The sequence below is a fragment of the Grammomys surdaster genome, unplaced genomic scaffold, assembly GCF_004785775.1.
Source record: "Grammomys surdaster isolate TR1022 unplaced genomic scaffold, NIH_TR_1.0 126133, whole genome shotgun sequence".
Lineage (NCBI taxonomy): Eukaryota > Metazoa > Chordata > Mammalia > Rodentia > Muridae > Grammomys > Grammomys surdaster.
Window position 1 is genome coordinate 2,222,420 of NW_021620941.1, and position 20,357 is coordinate 2,242,776.

A 20,357-nucleotide genomic window follows, 5' to 3' on the forward strand; every position below is an offset into this window, starting at 1 on the left:
CTGAAAGATGACAGATGGTCTCTGCAGAGGCTTTGGTAGCACAGGACTCCACAGCCCAAGGAGGAGCATGCTAGGCCCTCCAAAATAATGCATGCAGAGAAAAGAGCAAGTCACACTGCCCAAGCCTGCAGCAACCTGCTGGTGATGTCCTCACAAGCAATGGGTACCAAACAGTGAAGGAGGTGGCGTTTGCAGGTCTCTGCAAATACTGAGTATGGAGATGACCAGCAGACAGCCCCTCCACTCAGCACGCAGGAGCAGAGACAGGGCAGCAGATGACAGGGCAGCAGACAGCCCCTCCACTCAGCACACAGGAGCAGAGACAGGGCAGCAGATGACGGGCAGCCCGGCTGCTGCCTCCTTGGTCTGTTTGTCATACCTTCTCACAACAGGCTGTGAAGGAAGGCACATTTCCCAAGTGCAGAGGCCCTCACAGGAGCCTGACAGAGAAGCAAAAGAACATGTGGCACAGACAGTAAGGTGAGGCCTCTGTAAGGTGTCTGCCACATGCCACCTCCTTCCTCAAGCCATAGGACCTTCTCTGGCTATGACCCAAACAAACCCACAGATGCTCTGTGCAGAACTAGCCCAAACACTTTAATAGCAGAGGAAAAACTTGATGTAAAATTTGAAAGTGGGGAATAGGCAGTTAGTTAAGCATTGCTGAGCTTTGGTCTCCAGTGTTCCCTCCTGGCTGAGCGTTTTCTTTTGACAGTCTGTTGCTGTGGGCCCTGGGAGAGTGGAGGGATGTGCACAGGAGCTCACAGGAACTCGAGGGAATGCTGACGGTCGCTCAGCTTCTCCAGCCACCAAAGCCCTGGACAGACCTGCAAGAAGTGCAGGAGAGACTGTCAGCTCCTGCTCTAGCTGCACTTGCTCTTGTTGAAGTCAGGGAGGATCAAGACAGAAGCCTGGGCTTGGGCCTGGAGCCTCCAGGCAGCAGGCAGCTGGAGACACTACTACAGAAAGGAGGCCAGTGTCTCCAAAACCCTGCTGCCTGGAAAGCCAATCATGTCTTACCCAGCCTCTGCCGCTTGGCTGGCAGCCCCAAACCCAACACCCGCTGCTCAACTCGCCCTTTAGCATAGCACTGAAAACCGAAACACAGCAGATCACACAAGTCCAGCGAGGATAAGACTTCCCCCGCCCTGGGCCTTTGACTCTGAGTTAAGTGAGGGCAGACCACATGGTAGACAACTACTTACGAGTTAGACGATCCAAAGGTGAATGCTGAAAAACAAGAGAGAAGGATGTCAGAGACGAGCTAGGCTCTGTCCCGCTTGGTTCCTGACAAGCCTTACCAGCCCTGCTTCTAGAGGTGACATGGGGGTACAGTCAGCTCATCCTCCCGAGCCACTGGCTCTACTGGGAGAAGTGCTACCTCACTATTTTGGTCCTCAACTCTGGCTGCAGGTAAAGTTTGTGCACTGCCGCCAGTGTATCATTTTATGAGGAAAACACATAAAATGTTTTTCTTTTTATTGCTATCAGTCTGATTCCTTTCCTTTTGAGAGCAGAGAAGCAGCCACTCTAGGTCTGGCTCAGACACCACACGGAGTTCTGAGCACCAGTTACTTCTGCAGCAAGTTCTTCATTTGTTAAAAAGTCTCGACTTTGCTGAGCTCTGTGTGCCTTTTTCAGTCTGTGTGAGGACAACACAGAACACATATATTTGCTCTCTGAAGATGCAGAGCACTGTACAAATACAGGACATGGGAAGGCCCAACACTGTACAGACACAGGACATGGGAAGGCCCGACACTTTACAGACACAGGACATGGGAAGGCCCGACACTGTACAGACACAGGACATGGGAAGGCCCAACACCTTGTCTTTGGCTCCAAGGCCTTGTAAGGCTGCCATTATCTGCAATTCTAAAATTCTAAGAGAAAGTGAGCTTAGTAATTTCTTTGGATTTGTCAGAAACGGCACAATATTGCCAGTTTACTTAAAGGATGTTGTATATTTTTTGTCACTTCAGCTTTTAAGACACTTTCCTTTGGAGGAAGAAAGAACACAGCTGTTTTACCTCCTGTGCCTGATCCAAACCCAGAGAATCCACTGCTTGGGGTCCCGAAGCCTGAAGTCTGCTGGGACAAGGACCCAAAAGTGGGTGCGTTCTGACTGGCGAGGGTACCGAAGGACGCAGTGTTGCCACTGCTCCCGAACCTGGGTGCAGTGAGAAAGGGACAGGATTAGTGTGGCCCTTGTCCTCATGCTGCCCACACACCTCACTCACTGTCATCAGTCTTAGATGCACCACACAGGATCTGTGGTGACAAGCTTGGGCTGAGCAGAGAGGAAAGCGGCTTCCAGCCCAGAATAAGCCTTCACCTTTGCTCTGGAAGGAAGACATCAGAAATGTAGTGTGAGATCCACCCCAGCGGGGACGTAGCTCTTAGCACTGACAGTAACTCCAGGTCACTGAGAACCAAACCCAGTGCTTCCTGCTACTCCCCGGGCACCTTCACTCTCAGGCATCAAGTTACATCTCTTCAGCACCTGCGAGGCCACATCCTCCTGCCCAATCTCCACTCCATCTTGGCTCTGTCAATGCTGCGGCCTTGGGGACTCCATGTTGCCTAGGTTGGCCTCAAATACTCCTCCTGCTTCAGCCTCCTGCAGGCTGGTTTCCTAAGCTAGTGAGTGCTGTGGAGTCTGGTGATTGTATTCATTTTATTATTTGCTGGTTACACAGTGTGGAAGCATGAACTAAGGCTTCCTGAGTGCAAGCCTCTCTCATTAGCTACATGCCCAGCTCTCCACTCACTTTTTAAGACTCTGAGTGTGTGTGTGTGTGTGTGTGTGTGTGTGTATGTGTGAGAGAGAGAGATGTATTGTGTGTGGATGCTGGCATGTGTGTGATACAGTGTGTGGTGGAGGTCAGAGGACAATGTTAAGAGAATCCAGTCTCCTTCTATCCTGGGGTTGAGGCACCAGCTTTTGTGTCGAGTGCCTTCCCTTACTAAGCCTATCTGCTTTTAATGATGTGGTAAAGGACCCTCTGTATCCAAAGGTAGTCATCTTGTTTCCATCTCGTGAGTGTGAGGAGACACTTTTTTTCCAAGTTATTTCACTCAGAGTTGTGTTTCATAAAAATCAATAAATACATGAAACAATGTAGAGATGAGATAATTTTCTCTCTCCTGCTACCTCACCTAGAACAATCCTCTTTATTCAAGGGTTTTCCCTCCAGATTTGGTTGATCAAATGGGGTTGAAGATATACCCAAAAACATTTTGAGGGGTTTCATTGGGGGCCTCTGAGAGGTCAGGGAAAGAGGAGTTGGTGTTTCTTAGAAGAAGAGACAGGACCTGGGTAAACACCTGTGTTACAAAGGGAGCCTAGGCAATTCCCGACCCTCATACACCAGGTCTTCTCCTGCACCGTTCCTAGGTGGTCCTGCTGGTCCTGTGCTCCTACTTTGGGGTGACCTGAGATCTTTGTCACGGTCAGAGTTAGGATGACACCACTGACCAGGCACAGAGTTGGCTTTCCAGAGATTGTGCCAGCCAGTTACACGATTACTAAGATATTTCAGATACTCCTCTCACCTCCTATGTGTGTGGATCAGCCTCAAGTGTCATGCTTCAGGAGCTAGCCACCTTACTTATAGAGACAGGCTTTCACTGAGACCCGGGGCTGAGATTCAGTGCCTCCTCAGTAGGGGAACCCCAACCACTTGCTGCCCTGCTCAGCTTTTTATGTGGGTGCTGGGGACTGTACTCAGGTTTTCGTGCTTTTCTGGTATTTACTGACTGAACTACCGTCCCAGCTCTACTTTTTTTTTTTTTTTTTTTCTGAGACAGGGTCTCTCTGTGGAGCCCTGGCTGTCCTGGAACTCCCTCTGTAGACCAGGCTGGCCTCGAACTCAGAAATCTGCCTGCCTCTGCCTCCCAAGTGCTGGGGTTAAAGGCGTGCGCCCCCACTGCCCGGCCCCAGCTCTACTTTTAATTCCTTAGTATTACTATTTTGGCGCAGGGTCTTCCTATGGAGCCTATGCTGGCTTCAGATTCCACAGCCCTCCTTCAGCATCCTGAACAGCGCATGCTGCCCACGGAGGGAAATGCTAGTATTCTGAAGGTGGTGCTGGGGACTCACTTAGGACTGTGAACATGTAATTCTCTACCACTGAGCTACACTTACAACCCTGAGGAGACTTCTCTACTAGTAAAGCAAACAGCTGCTTTCAAGTAACTTAAGAAAACTTCAAGACTCCCAGTGTATACAGATGGAGTCCATCCAGAACTGTGCAAAACACAGGCTTAGAGCACTTCTCAACTCTCTCTTCTGAAAGTTCTCTTTAACTATTGTTCTTGGAGTTTCCCAAGGAGAAATGACCAAGATTCCTTAGCTTGCACAAGAACTCTAAGGAGTGTCTGTCCTTCTGCACACTCTCCCTGAGCGTTCTAGCATCCCTCTGTGGAGCCAAGTTTGCTAAAGAACATGCTCTCTTTTCAGGATAAAGCTGTTGCTGTCTCATGTCTGACACCCATGTTACTCTCCACCTTCAGATCTTTGTCCTCAGCTGAGCACCAAGGATGAGGGCTTGTCTGGGCCTACTTTAGGCATCAAAGCTCCTTCAAATGAGGGACTCTGCAGACATCACTACATATATTTAGTTGAGATGATATAGTGCAGCAAAGGCTATGTCTGTTCTTGGGGTTCAGGTAATCAGACTAAATTCTAGGGCCACTAGAAGCAACCCCTGCTTCCTTTTGGTATTTTTTTAATTAATTAATTTTATTTTATGTACCTTGTTGTTTTGCTTACATGTACATTTGTATAAGGGCATCAGATCTTGGAGTTACAGACAATTGTGAGCTGCCATGTGGGTGCTGGGATTTGAATCCAGGTCCCCTGGAAGATTGGTCAGTGTTCTTAACTGCTGAGCCATTTCTCGAGCCCTGCCATGGGATTTTCTAATGAGGTGGTGAATAGGATACAAAGCAGCTGCTAACAGCCAAGAGAACAGCAGTCTTGAGTGGGATTATCCAGTTGGCATCCTATGTTCTAGGACACATAGGATTTGTTTGCTAAAGGCTAACAGGCGTCTCAAGAGAACAATCCTAACTCTTTCTTCAGGACTTTCTAATACAATGACCACCTAAGACACAGGCCTGGCTGCAGCCAAACCTGGTTCAGAGAACAGGGTACCGATGACCTGCATGCTACGTACTGACAGCCATCAATGTTGTGGCCAACATCTACTTATGATTTTAAGAACCTGCTTATAATGTGCCTTGTCCTAGAGAAAAAGGAATCTCCGAGCAGTTTCTTTGTGTAACTTAGAGGCAAGGCCTCCAGGTCGCTGTCTGGTTTAAAGACTGTAAGAATGCCAGGACCTGCTGCTTTGGGCTGGCACAAATTTGTAGTTTTCCCAGATCCCGCCTGCAGCTTACCCGAATCCTCCTGCGCTGGCAGCCGCAGTACCCTCTCCGAACACTTTGCCTCCCGTCGAGCCCAGAGGGCTTGTAAAGGCTGGGGCTGAACCGAATGCTGGCACCCCTCCAAACCCAGGGGATCCCCCAAAAGTAGGAGGGCTGCCAAACACTGGAGCAGCACCGAAGCCACCTGAGCAAAACAGAGGCAAACAGAACAGGGAGAAAGAAAAGGAGACAGGAAAGAAGGCATCGAGCAGCCAGAAACCAAATCAAAAGAGGAGAAAGGGAGATAGGACGTCAGTAATTCCAACACAAGAAGCCAAAAAGCACAATACCCCAACCTCAACCCCTCAGCCACCACACTGTTTCCCCTACTAGGAGCAGAGGGTCTGTGGCACTAAGAGTTTGAACATCCCAGTGCCTTCCTGAGGCAGATGGAACTTATCTCAAGTCCTGTTGAGAACAAATCACCCCTAACTCTGCAGGTCCATCCCAGGTTGCTTTCTAGCCCCATGCTATCTGAGACTCCTCACAGAAACACCATCCTCAAAGCTAGTGTCTCCTAGTGTCTTACCATAGCATTGACAGAGTTGCAGGCTTTACTGTTCACTACCACATACACCAGGCTCCTAGTTTTAGGGAAACCCAGCTAATAAAATTGGAGGTTCAAAGCCCCTTCCCTGGCAGAACTCATGAACTGGGTTACAACAGAAGCAGGGTGATGCACGCTGGCACCAAGCCACACACCTTTTATTTATTTACAGGCGGGTGGCTGCGGGCCTATCACCAATGTCCCTAACTTTCGGCTTAGAGGAATTTTTTCAAGTGCTTTGTTTCTGCAGCATTACTATAAAGCATGCTGCCTCTCCGTTTGGATGAAGGCTACAGTATGAATTTAACCAGGTGTTAAGACAGCTGTGAGGACGGCCTAAGTGCCCAGGTCAGGACTCCAGGCCATTACAGCAAGATGGAGACAACAGAACGGGGTCAGGTCCAGTACTAGGCAGCCTCTGACTGGTGGGAGACCATCTGTGAAGTCAGTCCCCTGTTCCTGAGGTATCCCCAGACCTCCAAGATCTGCTCTAGTTCTGAGGTTCAGAAGAAAAAGGTAATGAGGGCAGGCTGAGCCAGATGGAGAGGACATGTTCAGCCTAGGAGGCAGGCTCATCACTACTGACAGCAAATCTCCTGCTCAAGAGGTGGATCCACTTTACTGTCCTCACACCCCTGCTCTGGCACCGCGATCAGAAGATCAAATGTAGGGCACGAGCACAGTCAGCCGAGCACGGTCAGGCGAGCCGTGGCTGCTACTTGAGATTGAATTATATGTCTATCTTCCAGGGGCTGCACAACTGAGGAGACAGGTTTTGCTGTGGCTCATGTTTACAGTACCGTTCTGTATTTTAAAACCTTGAGTGAAATTCCAGGCTGTGCTACAGAAACTGCTGGCTTACAAACATAAACAGAATGGAAAAAAAAGTGCTAAAAACCCATTGTCCTTTAATTATTTAAACTGACCACAGATCTAGTTGCACTTTCTTCCTAGACAGACAAGGTTTCATCTCGCACCTTGTATTCAATATTGTATAGACTTCTTGCTGGAATGTGAGCAAAAAGTGAGAGGTTTTAATGACCCAGAAATTAACTTGGAAAGGAGCCAGCAGGAGAGCCAGCAGACAGACAGAGACAGACATGCAGACAGGCACACACGCAGAAGCAAAACAAACTTGGCGCATAGCTAAATGAAATAGAATAGTTGCTTTGGTCTTAGTTCTAGGACCAGGCAACTCCCTCCAAATGAGAGTAGGAGTCCAGCTGCAGACCAAGTGTCTGAACTAGCAACCAAGAAGCAGTTGTGCTGGCCATACACTAAGGTCTCTGAGCCTCCAGGTGTGGTGGCAGCTGCATCATGGCAGCTCCTCTCCTCTCCTCGCTAGCCTGGGCCCCTTCCTCCAGTGGGTCACCGAGCTCTCAGAATACCTTTTCATGTAACTTCAGCACGGGAGGGGGTAGAGCTGGCATTGGAACCTGGCATGGCCCTGTCATGTGTCCTGCTTTCCTCTCTGTTACATGGCTTAATAACTGACCATGAAACACCTGTAAACCCTGGGCTGGCTGGCAGTGAGGCCATGGCGAGGTCCGTCTCCTGTCCTGTCCATGGTGGCCTCCAACAGTATTAGTTCTGATGCAGTTTGAAGGGAGGATGAACAGACACAAGTTTTCAAAGGCTCATCCAACGGCTCATCCTGAAATCACTCTTACAGTGAGAGAGGCTGATGCTGCCTCCTCTGAGCTGGAGGTCTGACTGATTACTCACAGGCTCCTGAGCCCACATCCTCCCACTGAGTGCACCCCAGCCCTCTGTCCAAGTCCTTCAGTCCACCTTCAGGACAGTGGCTCCCTGAGCATGTGGGCAAGCTGAGTGCAGGGTGGACATTCTCCTTTGTCTGCTCAGACACCTGGGTGTGAACAGTAGGTAGCTCTACCTGTCAGTCCTCACTCTGGGTGCTCACCAAATAGAAAAACCAGAATTTGGAAAAAAAAAAAATTGTCTAGGTGGGAGGTATACTTTCTCTAAGACAGAAAGCTCGCCAGCTTCTCAACTCAAATCCACTGGGGCAATCTGGAACACAGAGCCACACCCCAGAACAGAGGAAGTAGTAACGGAAACATTGGGTGCCTAAAAAGATAGAAAAGGTTCAATGGCTATTAACGTAATGTTACACGTCCTTGTACTTACAGCTAAAAGCTTTGTGGCCTTTCATTTTTAAATTATTCTGTATGTATCTCCAAAATGAAGCCGCACTGCCTATTTCTAGTCCTTTTCATTAACTTCTAGGGAAAGGATGCTAAGAACTAGCAACCTAGGACCAAGCTGCGAAGCCGAGGTCTTAGAAACAGACCCAGCACATATCTAGAAGCTATTGCACCTCAGGGTCACCTTCTAATCTGGGTCAGCCACTCCAAGATCAGTCTTGCCTCCTCAGGCAGGGAACTATTCAAAACAGGCCATCCATCCAAGGGCAAACAATCCTGCCCGCTCTCCGAGGGAGACAGATTACTAGAGGCTTCCTCTCTGCAGCACTGTCCTGCCCCCTCCCAAGACCCTCAACCCAGTCTCCTACCAGCAGGACCAGCACTGCAGGCAGCGACAAACCACAGGCAGGCAGGTGACAGAAATTAACAATGTGTCTCATGGAACGGGAGGGATGGCTTGGCAGTTAAGAACAATGGCTGCACTTTCAGGACCTAGGTTCGATTCCCACATCCATGTAGCAGCTTACAACCATCTGTGATTCCTGTTCCAAGGGAGCAACAGCATGTTCTGACCTCTATGAACACCAGACATCCACATGGTGCACAGATACACATGAAGGCAAACAAGCACACACATAAAATAAACCAACATTATATAACACATTTCATATTCATGCATGCTGTTCTTTTTAAGACCTTCAGTGAAAAGTATAGAAAATTATTTAAAAGTTAAAATAGATATGTATTTCTAGTAGAAGATTAAAAGGGTGGCCTAGACCCATGATCCCAGTGTCCAGGAGGTTGAGGCTGGAGGATCATGAATTCAGAACAGCTTTGTTTGTATAGGGAGATACAATCTCAGAAAACCACACTCCAACAACAGCCTAAAACAGTGACTTGGGATGGGAAAGGCCATATAAGGACGAGGGTCTGAGCCCTGAGTGCTGTGGAGCTCTAAGAGCCCTGTGCTCCAGGAGGCCTCCAGGTACACACTTGACCTCTCTCCTGCCAGGTTCCTTTACTTTTCCTCCCTTCTTTTTCAGGGTCTCACACTATAGATCAAGCTGGCCTCAAGTTCAGAGAGATCTGATCTGGCTCCAATTGCTAGAGTTATAAGCATGCACCATATTGGATTGATTTTTCTACAATTGTGCTATATTACGTATTTCTTCTTTATAAAGGACATTGTTTTATTTTTGCAGACAGGTCTCATTATGTAGATCAGGATGTCCTTGAACTCAGAGATCTGCCTGCCTTTGCCTCTGGAGAGCTGGGATTAAAGGAGTGTGCCACCACATCTGGTTTTTCTCTTTTTTAAAAGCATGTCTTATGTATTAGAAATGCAGTAGATTCTCAATAAATATAAAAATACATTAGAGAACAAATCACTTCTTACTGTAATTCCAGTCCCTTGAGATAAGCACCCAAGGACATTGTCTCCCAAGGGGCACCTTACATAAGCTCACGAGTCACTCACACACGCACAGATAAGCATGGGTCATCTTCTGGGTTACCTGTTTTATTTGGAGTGGAAAATCCAAAACCTTGGGATGCCACACTCCCACCGCCAGAGCTGAATGTGCCAGCAGGCTTCTGTTCCCCGAAGGATGAGCTGCCAAACCCTCCAAATGTCTTAGCTCCGCTGTTTCCAAACAGATTAGAGGTATCTAAAGGGAACAAGAACAGGCGTGAGGAGTTTGAATCGGAGGGAGGGAGGTGTCCTCAGTTACTTCTCAGATGACAGACAGAAGTTATCAGCTGAGTTTCTGGACAGGAACAATGGTGCAGCCCAGCATCCAGGGGAGCTCCAGATGATGAGTCTGAAATCACTGGCACTCATGAGCAGGCCTTCCTGGCGTAGCTCTACAGAGAGAACTAAAGGGTAACAGAGGCCTCCCAGCAGCCCTCCCAGCAGCCCTCCCAGAGGTCTTGGTCCACCCACCAAGGGCGATCAGTTGCTTGTCTCTGTGCTTAGACTTCTATACAACAAGGCTAGATTGCATCTCTCTCATGTCAATCTACAAGAATCAGAGTCAGAGCAGAGTCTGGGCCACCACGGGGCTGCCAGCATGCCAGCTGCTGCCTGGGTTGTGCAGAGCCCTGCCACCGTTCTCTGACCTAAGGGGGAGAAAAGTGGGGCCAGGAATAACCCCCACATCCTTACAGCGTTTGGTTGACTATATTTTGTTGAAATTTGTTTATACCCATGACAAGGCAGGGAGAAGCTGCTCTGGGTAATGGTGTGCAGATTATTTATTTTTTTAAAGCTAGACGTATTTTTTAAATGTTTTCACCATGAAGAAATGGTCAATGTTTGAAAAACATTTTCCTTGGATGTGAACACATGTGTAGACATATACATATATAGTGTATACACAAGCATCACACAATACCCCATCGGTATGCACATTTTCACATAATCAGCTAAAAACAAAGATCCATTTGCCCCACATTACAGTGGAACAGACTGAGGTTTGCAGCCAGGCCTAGGCTAATTACTGGATAGCTCTGTGACCACAAGTAAGGACTCAGCTACCCTAGGTCACAGTTCCCTGACATCCTGCGGCCCTCACAGTGAACAACAGACAGCAGGTGCTCAGGAGAGGAAGAACAGCAGCAGGCAGTCCCACCATTCAACCCAGCTGCTCTGGAAGGAGGCAGAGAGGATCATCTGCGTCTCCCCATTTTTATGGCCAACAATGTTTCTTGGGTCTCTAATGGCCATGCTAGTAGTCTGTAGCCTGACTGACTGACTGTGCTACAGCATACACCTTGTGGTCAGTTCATTCTTCCCACCCGTGGTTCTAGGTAACAAAGTCAGGATGCTGGCCTTGGTGGCATGTGCCTTCACTCCCAGAACCATCTCACTGGCCTAGATTTACTTTATTTTACTTTTATGACCAGAGTCTCACTGTGTGGCCCTGATTAGCCTTGAACTCAGATCCACTTGTCTTGAGGATTAAAGGCAGGAGCCAACACAACTGGCTGCTGGCCCAGCTTTTAAAAACATGCTAAGTACAGCCAGGCGGTGGTGACACACACCTTTAATCCCAGCACTTGGGAGGCAGAGGCAGGCGGATTTCTGAGTTCTTGGCCAGCCTGGTCTACAGAGTGAGTTCCAGGACAGCTAGGACTACACAGAGAAACCCTGTCTCAAAAAAAAAAACCAAACAAAAAACAACAAAAAAACCATGCTAAGTAAATATCTTGGTGGACGGAGTGTGCTTCATAGTAGAAGATTTTTCACGTATGTAGGAATCAGCCAGTCACCAACTACTCTTTGTGGAGCCAACCAAAGACTAATACTTTGGGGTAGCAGAGATGAGTAAAACTAGCACCTGCTCTGGACTTTCATTATATAGGGCCCCTGTAGTTTTGTACTTGGCAAAACCACCACCAACATCCAGCATCAAGATGTGACTCACTCCACATCTGACATAAAGAGTGTTAGAGAGTTCAGGTTCCAGCTTTCTGCAGGCCTGATGCACTCAGAGGGGCTCCCTAGAGCCCAAGCCAGGCTCCTCTCCAGAGGAGCTTCCTCAGGAACAGCCATGGAGGGAGTCATGGGAGGATGACCTTCCCATCCCAACACATCCTTGAAGAGAAACAGCATGTATAGGACAATGATAACTCAGTGTCAGAATGACACTTGACAACAGGTCCTTATGGGTGACAATGTACACACGGTGCTGAGTCTCAAATGACTTTAGAGTCTAACAGCTTGACTTTGGCTGGGAGATGACAAGACTTCTCAAAAGGAAACCCATCATTCTCCTGCTACAGTCTTCTCAGACTGTCTTGGTCATGGCCAGCTTTCTTGCAGCCTGGACTCTAGAATGAAGTGAGCTTAAACTCTACCCTACTGTTGGTAGGAAGCCGCAAGGAGTCCTGCATCGGAACTGTGGCAAAAGAAAAGCAGCTTAAGAATATGTGAGGGCTGGAGAGATGGCTCAGTGGTTAAGAGCACTGACTGTTCTTCCAGAGGTTCCGAGTTCAATTCCCAGCACCCACATGGTGGCTCACAACCATCTGTAATGGGATCCAATACACTCTTCTAGTGTGTGTCTGAAGACAGCTGCAGTGTACTCATATAAACAAAAATAAATCTTAAAAAAAAAAATTTTTGATTTGAGATGGATTTTCCGACCATGGCAAAGATGACTGGAGGTGGAGACGGGGAAGGCCTATGTGAGAGGTGGTTAGGAAACACATGGAATTTAGCCAGGAGAACAGCAGTGCTCACGAGCATGGGAGGCCAGAGTCGCAGTCACTGGAGACTGCAGAAGGTGCAGCTCAGCTGTTCCAGCTCCTGCCTCTCACTTGGCCTGCACTTAACTTGGTCATAGGGTTTAACCAGATCCTGATCCTTCCATTATGAAATCATAAAAAAACCCATTAAGACCACTAGGTGTCTGGCATCCAGGCTGTTTAACAACCATCGACGGAGAGGAGAGTCGTGGTATGCTCACTCCCATTGGGTCAACAGTGTTTCAGCTGACTTCAGATACTTAATGTTGGCACAGGGAGGGATGTGCAAAGTTGACTCCCATGCGCTAGTGCACACTAGCTCAGACTGACCTCTGGGAGAAAGGCAGCTGACAAGCAAAAGCCATGGTGTCAGAGATGAATTAGTGTGGATGCTTACAGGGATATGACACATCTAAGCCATTAAAAAAACTGGCTGGTAAATAACACGGCCTCATACATGACGACCTACATTTGGGATCCACCCCAATTTCTAACCAGCATGACAAGTGATGCTGATTGCTGTGTTTAGCATGTTACATGTGAGTGCCATGTCTGTTGTTTTCTCACTTTCATCTGAAAGGACAGTGCTTCTACAGCATTCACTCGCTGCACATAGCCTCTCAGCCCCAGGGCACAGGTGGTCAAACATTTCCCTTACACCAGGACTTTCAGCCTTGGCATGAACCTATTTTTGTTTTGCTTATCAGGATTCTATTTGCCTGCAGAACAGTTTTTGCAAATATGATTTCTGAGATCTCTTCACTGTAGGTTCTAAATCCCTCCTGGCAGAGCCTTGTGACCTAGGAGGGAAGTGCCCGGACGAGCAATCCTGACACATACTACCAGAGCAGAGACAGCAGGACAACCAGTTCTTGATCTAGACAGCCAGAAGAGCAAAGCTGGGACAGAAAACACTGCTCTTCATGCCACACACAGGCCTTAATATGATAAAAACAGCCGAGAGATGCAAGCGCTACATTCATTAGTATCACGGACAGCTCAATATGGCGCTTAAGTGGAAGCAGGTAAGGCGAGGATGGCAAGAATACAACTCCCATCCACAGCAGCACTATACAGCATCTTCCACTTCCAACCGTGACAGACAGATCAACGCAGGACATGAGAAATCAGCTGGAGAACAAAGTGCTAGGGAGTCCAGCTTCAGGGCAAACAGCAGCAGAGGAAAGTGATGAGAACCACGCAGGCCCGAGCCCACACTAGTGTCCTTCAGTGTAGAGGAGCCAGCTAAGCGGAAGCCCTGTGCTCGTGTGGGGGCTCATGGCTGCTGTCTGCCACACTGCCTTCAGGCAACCTCCTCAGGGTAGGAAACAGAGTGAGCTTGGCCTTGGGAGAGAAGACAGAAGCAGCCTGTCATACTCCTCTGTCCCCAAATCTCTGCTGTCCTTTCATGGATAGAGGACATCTTATTAAAACAAAAATATACCCCAAAGCAGAGCAGTGTGGGAACAGAACTTCTCTAGCTTCACCCCTTTCTGTATTTGTTTCTGAAGCTTTGACAATACAGAGAATGACAGTGACATCAGAGGATCAAGGAGCTGGAAAAACTCTTCTCAACTTACTTTGGGTAGCTGTAGATCCAAAGCCCCCACTGGCTGAGCTGAATGGGTTTTTGTTGGCAGCATCCTGGCTGGGTTTTCCTCCAAGGCCACTGAAGAAACCACCCCCTCTTGTAGCATTTCCAGACCCAAACACGCTACCACTGGAAGTAGATGACTGCTGAAAAACAAAAGGGGTTGGGCAGGGGAATAGGAAGCAAGAAAGGATGAGAGATTATTGTACAACTGCAGGCACAGCCTGGCTGGACAGGCCCACAGCCAGGGCAGGCGGGAAAAGCAAGAGGACTCTCATCGGCTCTGGAAGAGCCACTCCAACAGCTTCAGGAGAGGGTGAGTCTGGAAGACTTCCTACAAAGCTGAGGTTCTTCGGTTACTGAATTTAGAGTAGGTGGATGCTCAACGGTTATCTGCCATGCAACTTGCACTGTCTGACTCAACACCAGGGGCAGGAAAACCAAGCATTACAGATCCACCAAATCCAAGTTTGAAAACAGGGAGAAGCTACAGTGTCTTCACTAGTATTGGGTGAAGTCATCAGCAATGATTAGTGATTTACAGGCATTTCTCTCCACTTGTGCACCTATAATTCACAATGACTTGCCCAGGGCTGCAGAGAGCAGCCTAAATTAGCCTCATTGCTGAAATGACCACTGTTGAATTCCATCCAAGCACTCAGAGGATGCTTCTAACTCGGGGCACATGCTGACTCAGAGCTGCACCAAGCACCAGGTGGTCGCTTTCTGTTTAGACACCGGTGCTTTCAGAGACCTGCTTGTGGTTTGGGGGCTGCTCTCACTAGTTAAGCTGACACTGGCTGCTGATGCAGAGCAAGGCAGGCTTCAGGAAAGGGCAGCAGTACAGAGGAACAGTGGGGCTGCCAGCTGAGGGGCACAGTAGTGTTGTCCATCCTTCCTGGGAGACAGAAACCTCCCACTTCAAAATGGTGGGAAACGAACTGCACCCGAGTGCTTGCCTAGGCATACTATGTACTAAAATTAGAATGATACAGAGAAGTTTAGCATGGCCCCTTGTGCAAGGACAACATGCAAATTTGTGAAGTGTTCTCTACTTAACAAAACACAGAAAGAAAGACCTGCGCCTGAAACAGTTCCTGCTCAGAGATGGCTGCCAGCACCACTGCTGTAGCTACACTGTTTGGAATATCTGCAGCTCAGCTTCTACACAACCTGTGTTTGTACAGCACTGGGCTGAATCTTTAATTTCTGATTACAAGCGAAGCGATCTGTCTCTGGAGCCAGCATCTCTGAACGTTCTCCCTGCAGCCCCACAGTGTCTCTGCTGCTCTGCATAGAAGACCAAGTGTGATCTTAGGGCAGTACACTTAATTCTACTGGATAGTTCCCATCCTTAAACTTCTTTAAAAACTGTGATCATGGATAAGCACTGATTGCCTTTGCAAGGGCAGGAACCATGACAACTGAAGCATAAATCCAGTGTCCCTGACCTCCACGCATCAGGCTAGGACATAGAAAACCATCAAATACAAACACGCTTCTCTAGCCGGGCGGTGGGGTGGTGGCGCACGCCTTCAATCCCAGCACTTGGGAGGCAGAGGCAGGAGGATTTCTGAGTTCGAGGCCAGCCTGGTCTACAGAGTGAGTTCCAGGACAGCCAGGACTACACAGAGAAACCCTGTCTCGAAAAACCAAAAAAAAAAAAACCAAAAAACCAAAAAAACCAAAAAACCATGCTGCTTTAGAAAACCTAATGCTCGCAACACAGCTTGAGTGGCCATCCACAGAATAAACAGAAGTGAGTAACTCACTCACTTTTTGTCTCAGTGGTCATTTTCTAATGACTGGAGTGAATATGAATCAAAGTCCAAAGCTAAGTTTCTGTAGCTCTCACTTCTGCCTCAGACAGGAGACTCAAACTCCATGCAGATCAAGACTGCTTCTTAAACATGTTTCTCTGCTGAGACTCCATTCCATGGTTGACAGTATTGTCCAACGAACTCTGCATCATGAGGTTATTTTAAAGTCTTTGTCTTCACTCTGATATCTGGATCCTCATTAGTTGGTTGGCTGTATTATAAATGGCTGTAGGGTGTTCCTATGTGGCCCAGGCTGCCTTACCTCCCACTGCTGGGGTGTAGCTCACCTGGGCACTCTCCCTTGTATATTAGACCTTGCACTGAAAGGACAGCAGTGATGGAGGTATCCTTGTGTTGCAGAGAGGGATCTTTCCTGTCTGAGGACCAGGGAGGACATCTATTTCATGGTGCTATGTTCACTCTGGCTGGTGCTGGACCATCTCCCTCAGCCTTCAGTCTGTCTCGGCCTGTCTGCCTCCTAGTCGAGCTGGAGCAAGGTCATTGGTCAAGGCAGAGCTAGGTAACCATGCAGACTCCTTTGGTGTTTTAGGCCTTGCTTTTCTTAGAAAAGGGGTGTTGAGGGGCGGGTGGGGTTTTAGGGGGTATCTGTACATGTTCATCTTCTAACCCAAACTATTATATAATTTGGCACAAGAAATACAATGACTTCAATTTTAAGCCCCAAAGGAGTTTTAGCATGTCACTATCAATTTTTAAAACTGATGGCAAGATAAATAGCAATGTTGGCATTTGGATCATCTGTAGCCCCCAAAGCATTGATTACACCCAGTGTTCCACAACGAGCACCAGAACTCAATAGCCCTAGCTGAAATATTGTTAACTGTTAAACTATAGCTTCTCGTTCTTTCTCCCTGTAGTCCAGTGGTTCTCAACCTGGGGAATCAAACGACCCTTTCACAGGGGTCGCCCAAGACCAATGAAGAACATAGATATATATTTTAAGTTATGATTCACAATAGTAGAAAAGTTAGTTATGAAGTAGCAGCAAAATAATTTTATTTTATTTTCCTTTGGTTTTTTGAGACAGGGTTTCTCTGTGTAGTCCTGGCTGTCCTGGAACTCACTCTGTAGACCAGGCTGGCCTCGAACTCAGAAATCCGCCTGCCTCTGCCTCCCAAGTGCTGGGATTGAAGGCATGCGCCACCACCGCCCGGCTAGCAAAATAATTTTATAGTTGAGGCTTAGCACAACCTGAGGAACTGCAATAAAGGGTCACAACATTAGCAAGGTTAAGAATCACTGCTTTAGCCTATGTCTGTTTCAACCTGCTTTGATGAATGTACACACTGAGGTATTTAATACAAGTAGAGCCATCCAGTACTATCCTGTTGCAGCTGGCTTATTCTGCTTTGCCCATGTTATTCATGTATAGCACAAATCAGAACTTCATTTCATTTTATGGTTGAATAATGTTCTCCTTATGTACAGTCCAGTTTGTCTACTCATTTGTTCACTGACACACTTCATCTACAGAACACACTGGCATAAATATCTGCTGCAGTTCCTTTTTTCAGTTCCTTTGGTTATAACCTTGGAGTCAAAACTGCTGGGTCATGTGAAGTACTATCAGCCTTTGAGGAGGCCTCAAACTACATTCCACAGTGACTGTATAACTAAACAGAACCACCAGCAACATATGAATCTCTCCATGTCCTCAACAATGTGTATGCTTTAAAGTAGCAAGGTATTATCTGCTGGTTTTATTTATTTTTTTAAATTTTTATTTTTTGAGACAGCTTTCTTTATGTGGTCCTGGCTATCCTGCAACTAAGCCACTACAGACCAGGCCTCGAACTCAGAGATCCACCCGTCTCTGCCTCCCAAGTGCTGGGATTAAAGGCGTGTGCCACCACCGCCCACACCGCCCAGCCTGCTGGAATTTTATTCCCCAATGTTTAATGTAGTTTTTGTCTTTCCTCATGTTCACTGGCCATTCATACTGCTGGCAGCAGCTACTGTCCTCAATCTTTGGCAAGGTCCCCTCCACTATCCAAGCTTCTGACTCAGTGCTCCCTTGCAGCCCCCACCTTCTGGAATCAGTTCAACAGGTTGTCTGCCACCTTGCCTCCTTTAGCCCAGCAACACTTTCTGCCCACGTGCTCTTCTAAAGCAACAATAGGCACCTAACTGTCCTCTTGGACTTGAGGCTGTGTAAGGAAACAACAAAGCCTCTGTGTTTGGGGGAGATCTTGGGAGGCTCTATAGCAGCAGTTCTTAATCTGTGGGTTTCGACCCCTTTGGGGATGCCATCAGATGTTTATGATTGGTAACAGTAGGAAAATTAGTTATGAAGTAGCATCAGAAGAATTCTATGGTTGGAGTCAGTGCAACATGAGGAATTGTATTAAAAGGTTGTAGCACTGGGAAGGTTGAGAACCACTGACCTATAGCCTCCACAATGTGCGAAGACAAGATAGTAGAGAGGCCAGAGGTAGGTGTGACAAAGCAGTGAGCCTTCTGGACACCCAGCCTCCCATTCCTCCAGCAGCCACCGAAGCTACTGACACAACGGCAAGTTAGCACACTGCCATTCTGAGTTATGGTATATAGAACCCAAGAATACCATGGATGACTAGAATGGCTAATTTTATTGACTGGTATGAGGTGATTGCTATGAAACCTTTGGAAGAAGTTTTGTTCACATCACTTTTTGTTCCCATCTTGGCAATTCATGATGTGAGTGAATATCTACACTCTTTCACATGTTAGCCAGTCAGGACTACTCCTCACCACCTAGAAACTAGTCACGCCCAGGGAATGCGGCGTGATGGGAAAAGTGGGCAAACATACTCCCTAGGGAGGAGAAGACAACACGGAGTTTTGTGTCTCTGTGTCAGGCACCCACACTGGTTGTCACTGCTTGCTTCCATAGCTGGGACCACTGAGCTTGCATCTACTTGAATGTTGATAAATATTTGGGATGTTTTAGTTTTAGACTACTATAAAAATATGACCAGTATTCTACTGCTAACCCACTAACTTACTCAATCAAGCCTTGAAACTTACTTTTTAGGCCACACAGGTCCTCATCTAAACTGTGATCCTCCTGCCTCAAGCCTCTCAAGTAGATGGCATTACAGGCCTGCACCATAAAACTTGGTTGAACATTATTTTTAATTTTTATTTTCTTCCCTTTGAACATAAACATTTTAAAGGGTATTTCATTTATATATGTGTGTGTTTGTGTCCTACACATGAGGTCAGAGAACAAGTCTTGGGAATATGTTCTCTCCTACTATGTAGGTTCCAGGGATCAAACTTGGGCCATCAGGTTGGCAGTGAGTACTTTTATCCTTGGAACCATCTTGCTGGCCCCGACTATGACATTTCCCTTGTAACTTGGCCCATATGTGCAAACATTTGTCTAAAGAATAACTCTAGGCAGTTCCTTCATCAGATTATATCAAACTATTGTCCAAGCTTGGTGACCCATTTATGCTCCCATTAGGAGCATGTGTATGTCCTGAAACATACTGGACATTTATCTGTGTGTTGAGTGTTTTCCTCAATAGCTTCTCTGCTTTATTCTACTTTTTTGAGACAGGGTCTCACTGAACCTGACACTCACTCACTGGGCAGGCTGGCTGCCTGGCAGGGAAGCCCTGGAGATCTTCTTGTCTGTCTTTGCCTCTCAGATGCTGGGAACCACACTTGGATACTCATGTCTAACGAGCACATCGGCTACCCAGTGTATTCCTCTGGCCTTCTGACTTTGCAGTATTATCAGTATGTATGCCTGTGATTTTAAATTGTATTACTAATCACGATGACCATCTTTATGTCTACTGGTTATCTGTCCTTAATTACATTCGCTTACTTTTACATGTGTGTCTGAGTCATGGCAAGCTTATGCAGATGAGAGGACAAACTTGTGAAATCACTTCTCTGGTTCTACCGTGTGGGTGCCAAAGATCGATCTTGAGGTCATTAGCTTTGACAACAAATGCCTTTACCTGCTGGGACTCTCCTTTAATTATTTTCTTTCTGTGATGGGTGTTATTGATTTACTCATTTTTAGTTTGAGACAGATCTCACTATGTACAAGCTGGTTCAAATTCAATTATGTAACACAACCTGGTTTTAAACTTGTAGTGATCCTCCTGTCTCTACTTCCTGAATTTTGGGATTATAGGTAATGTGCTATCATGTCTAGTCTATTTCCTTTTTTTATATTATGGTAAAATAAAACATAAAAATGATTAATCCGGCTCTTCCCACTTCTTGTGTGTATAGTGTATAAACAATTTGCAGGAGTTCCCTGCTTCCGTTTCTTGATTCCTGGAGCTCACACTTAGGTCACAAAGTCCTTTAACCACTAAGCTACCTTGCAAGCCCCATTTCAGTTTTGAAATTATTTTTGAGATAAGATATTGCTACTATGTAGTCCAAACTGACGTTGAACTTGTCTGGTGATCCTCCTGGCCTGGCCTTATGAGTTCTGGAACTGTAGCTTCTAGCAGTGATGGTACTGTACAAAAGCACTGTCTGTGACCTATTTTCTTCTGTTTCTCTCTCTCTCTCTTTTTTTTTTTTTT

The 20,357-nt window shown here is 47.1% G+C and overlaps 1 protein-coding gene and 1 non-coding gene across 3 annotated transcripts in view; one reads left to right on the plus strand and one right to left on the minus strand.

Moving 5' to 3' along the window:
• Positions 1–579: 579 nt before the first annotated feature.
• Positions 580–20,357, minus strand: part of Nup214 (nucleoporin 214) — a 91,115-nt gene continuing 71,337 nt past the window's right edge. The window contains exons 31-36 of one of the 2 annotated variants that reach the window (XM_028757192.1): positions 13,971–14,124; positions 9,657–9,809; positions 5,404–5,575; positions 2,031–2,170; positions 1,206–1,230; positions 580–827 (exon numbers count right to left, since the gene is read on the minus strand). In XM_028757192.1, coding sequence (XP_028613025.1) covers positions 794–827; positions 1,206–1,230; positions 2,031–2,170; positions 5,404–5,575; positions 9,657–9,809; positions 13,971–14,124 — 678 coding nt within the window. In that variant the 3' untranslated portion in view covers positions 580–793. Of the gene's footprint in view, positions 828–1,205; positions 1,231–2,030; positions 2,171–5,403; positions 5,576–9,656; positions 9,810–13,970; positions 14,128–20,357 lie in introns of both variants that reach the window. The other variant, XM_028757191.1, reaches the window with a different exon arrangement.
• On the plus strand, positions 14,932–15,040 carry LOC114612233. Its single transcript, XR_003709966.1, has one exon. It is a non-coding gene; the product is annotated as a U6 spliceosomal RNA (small nuclear RNA).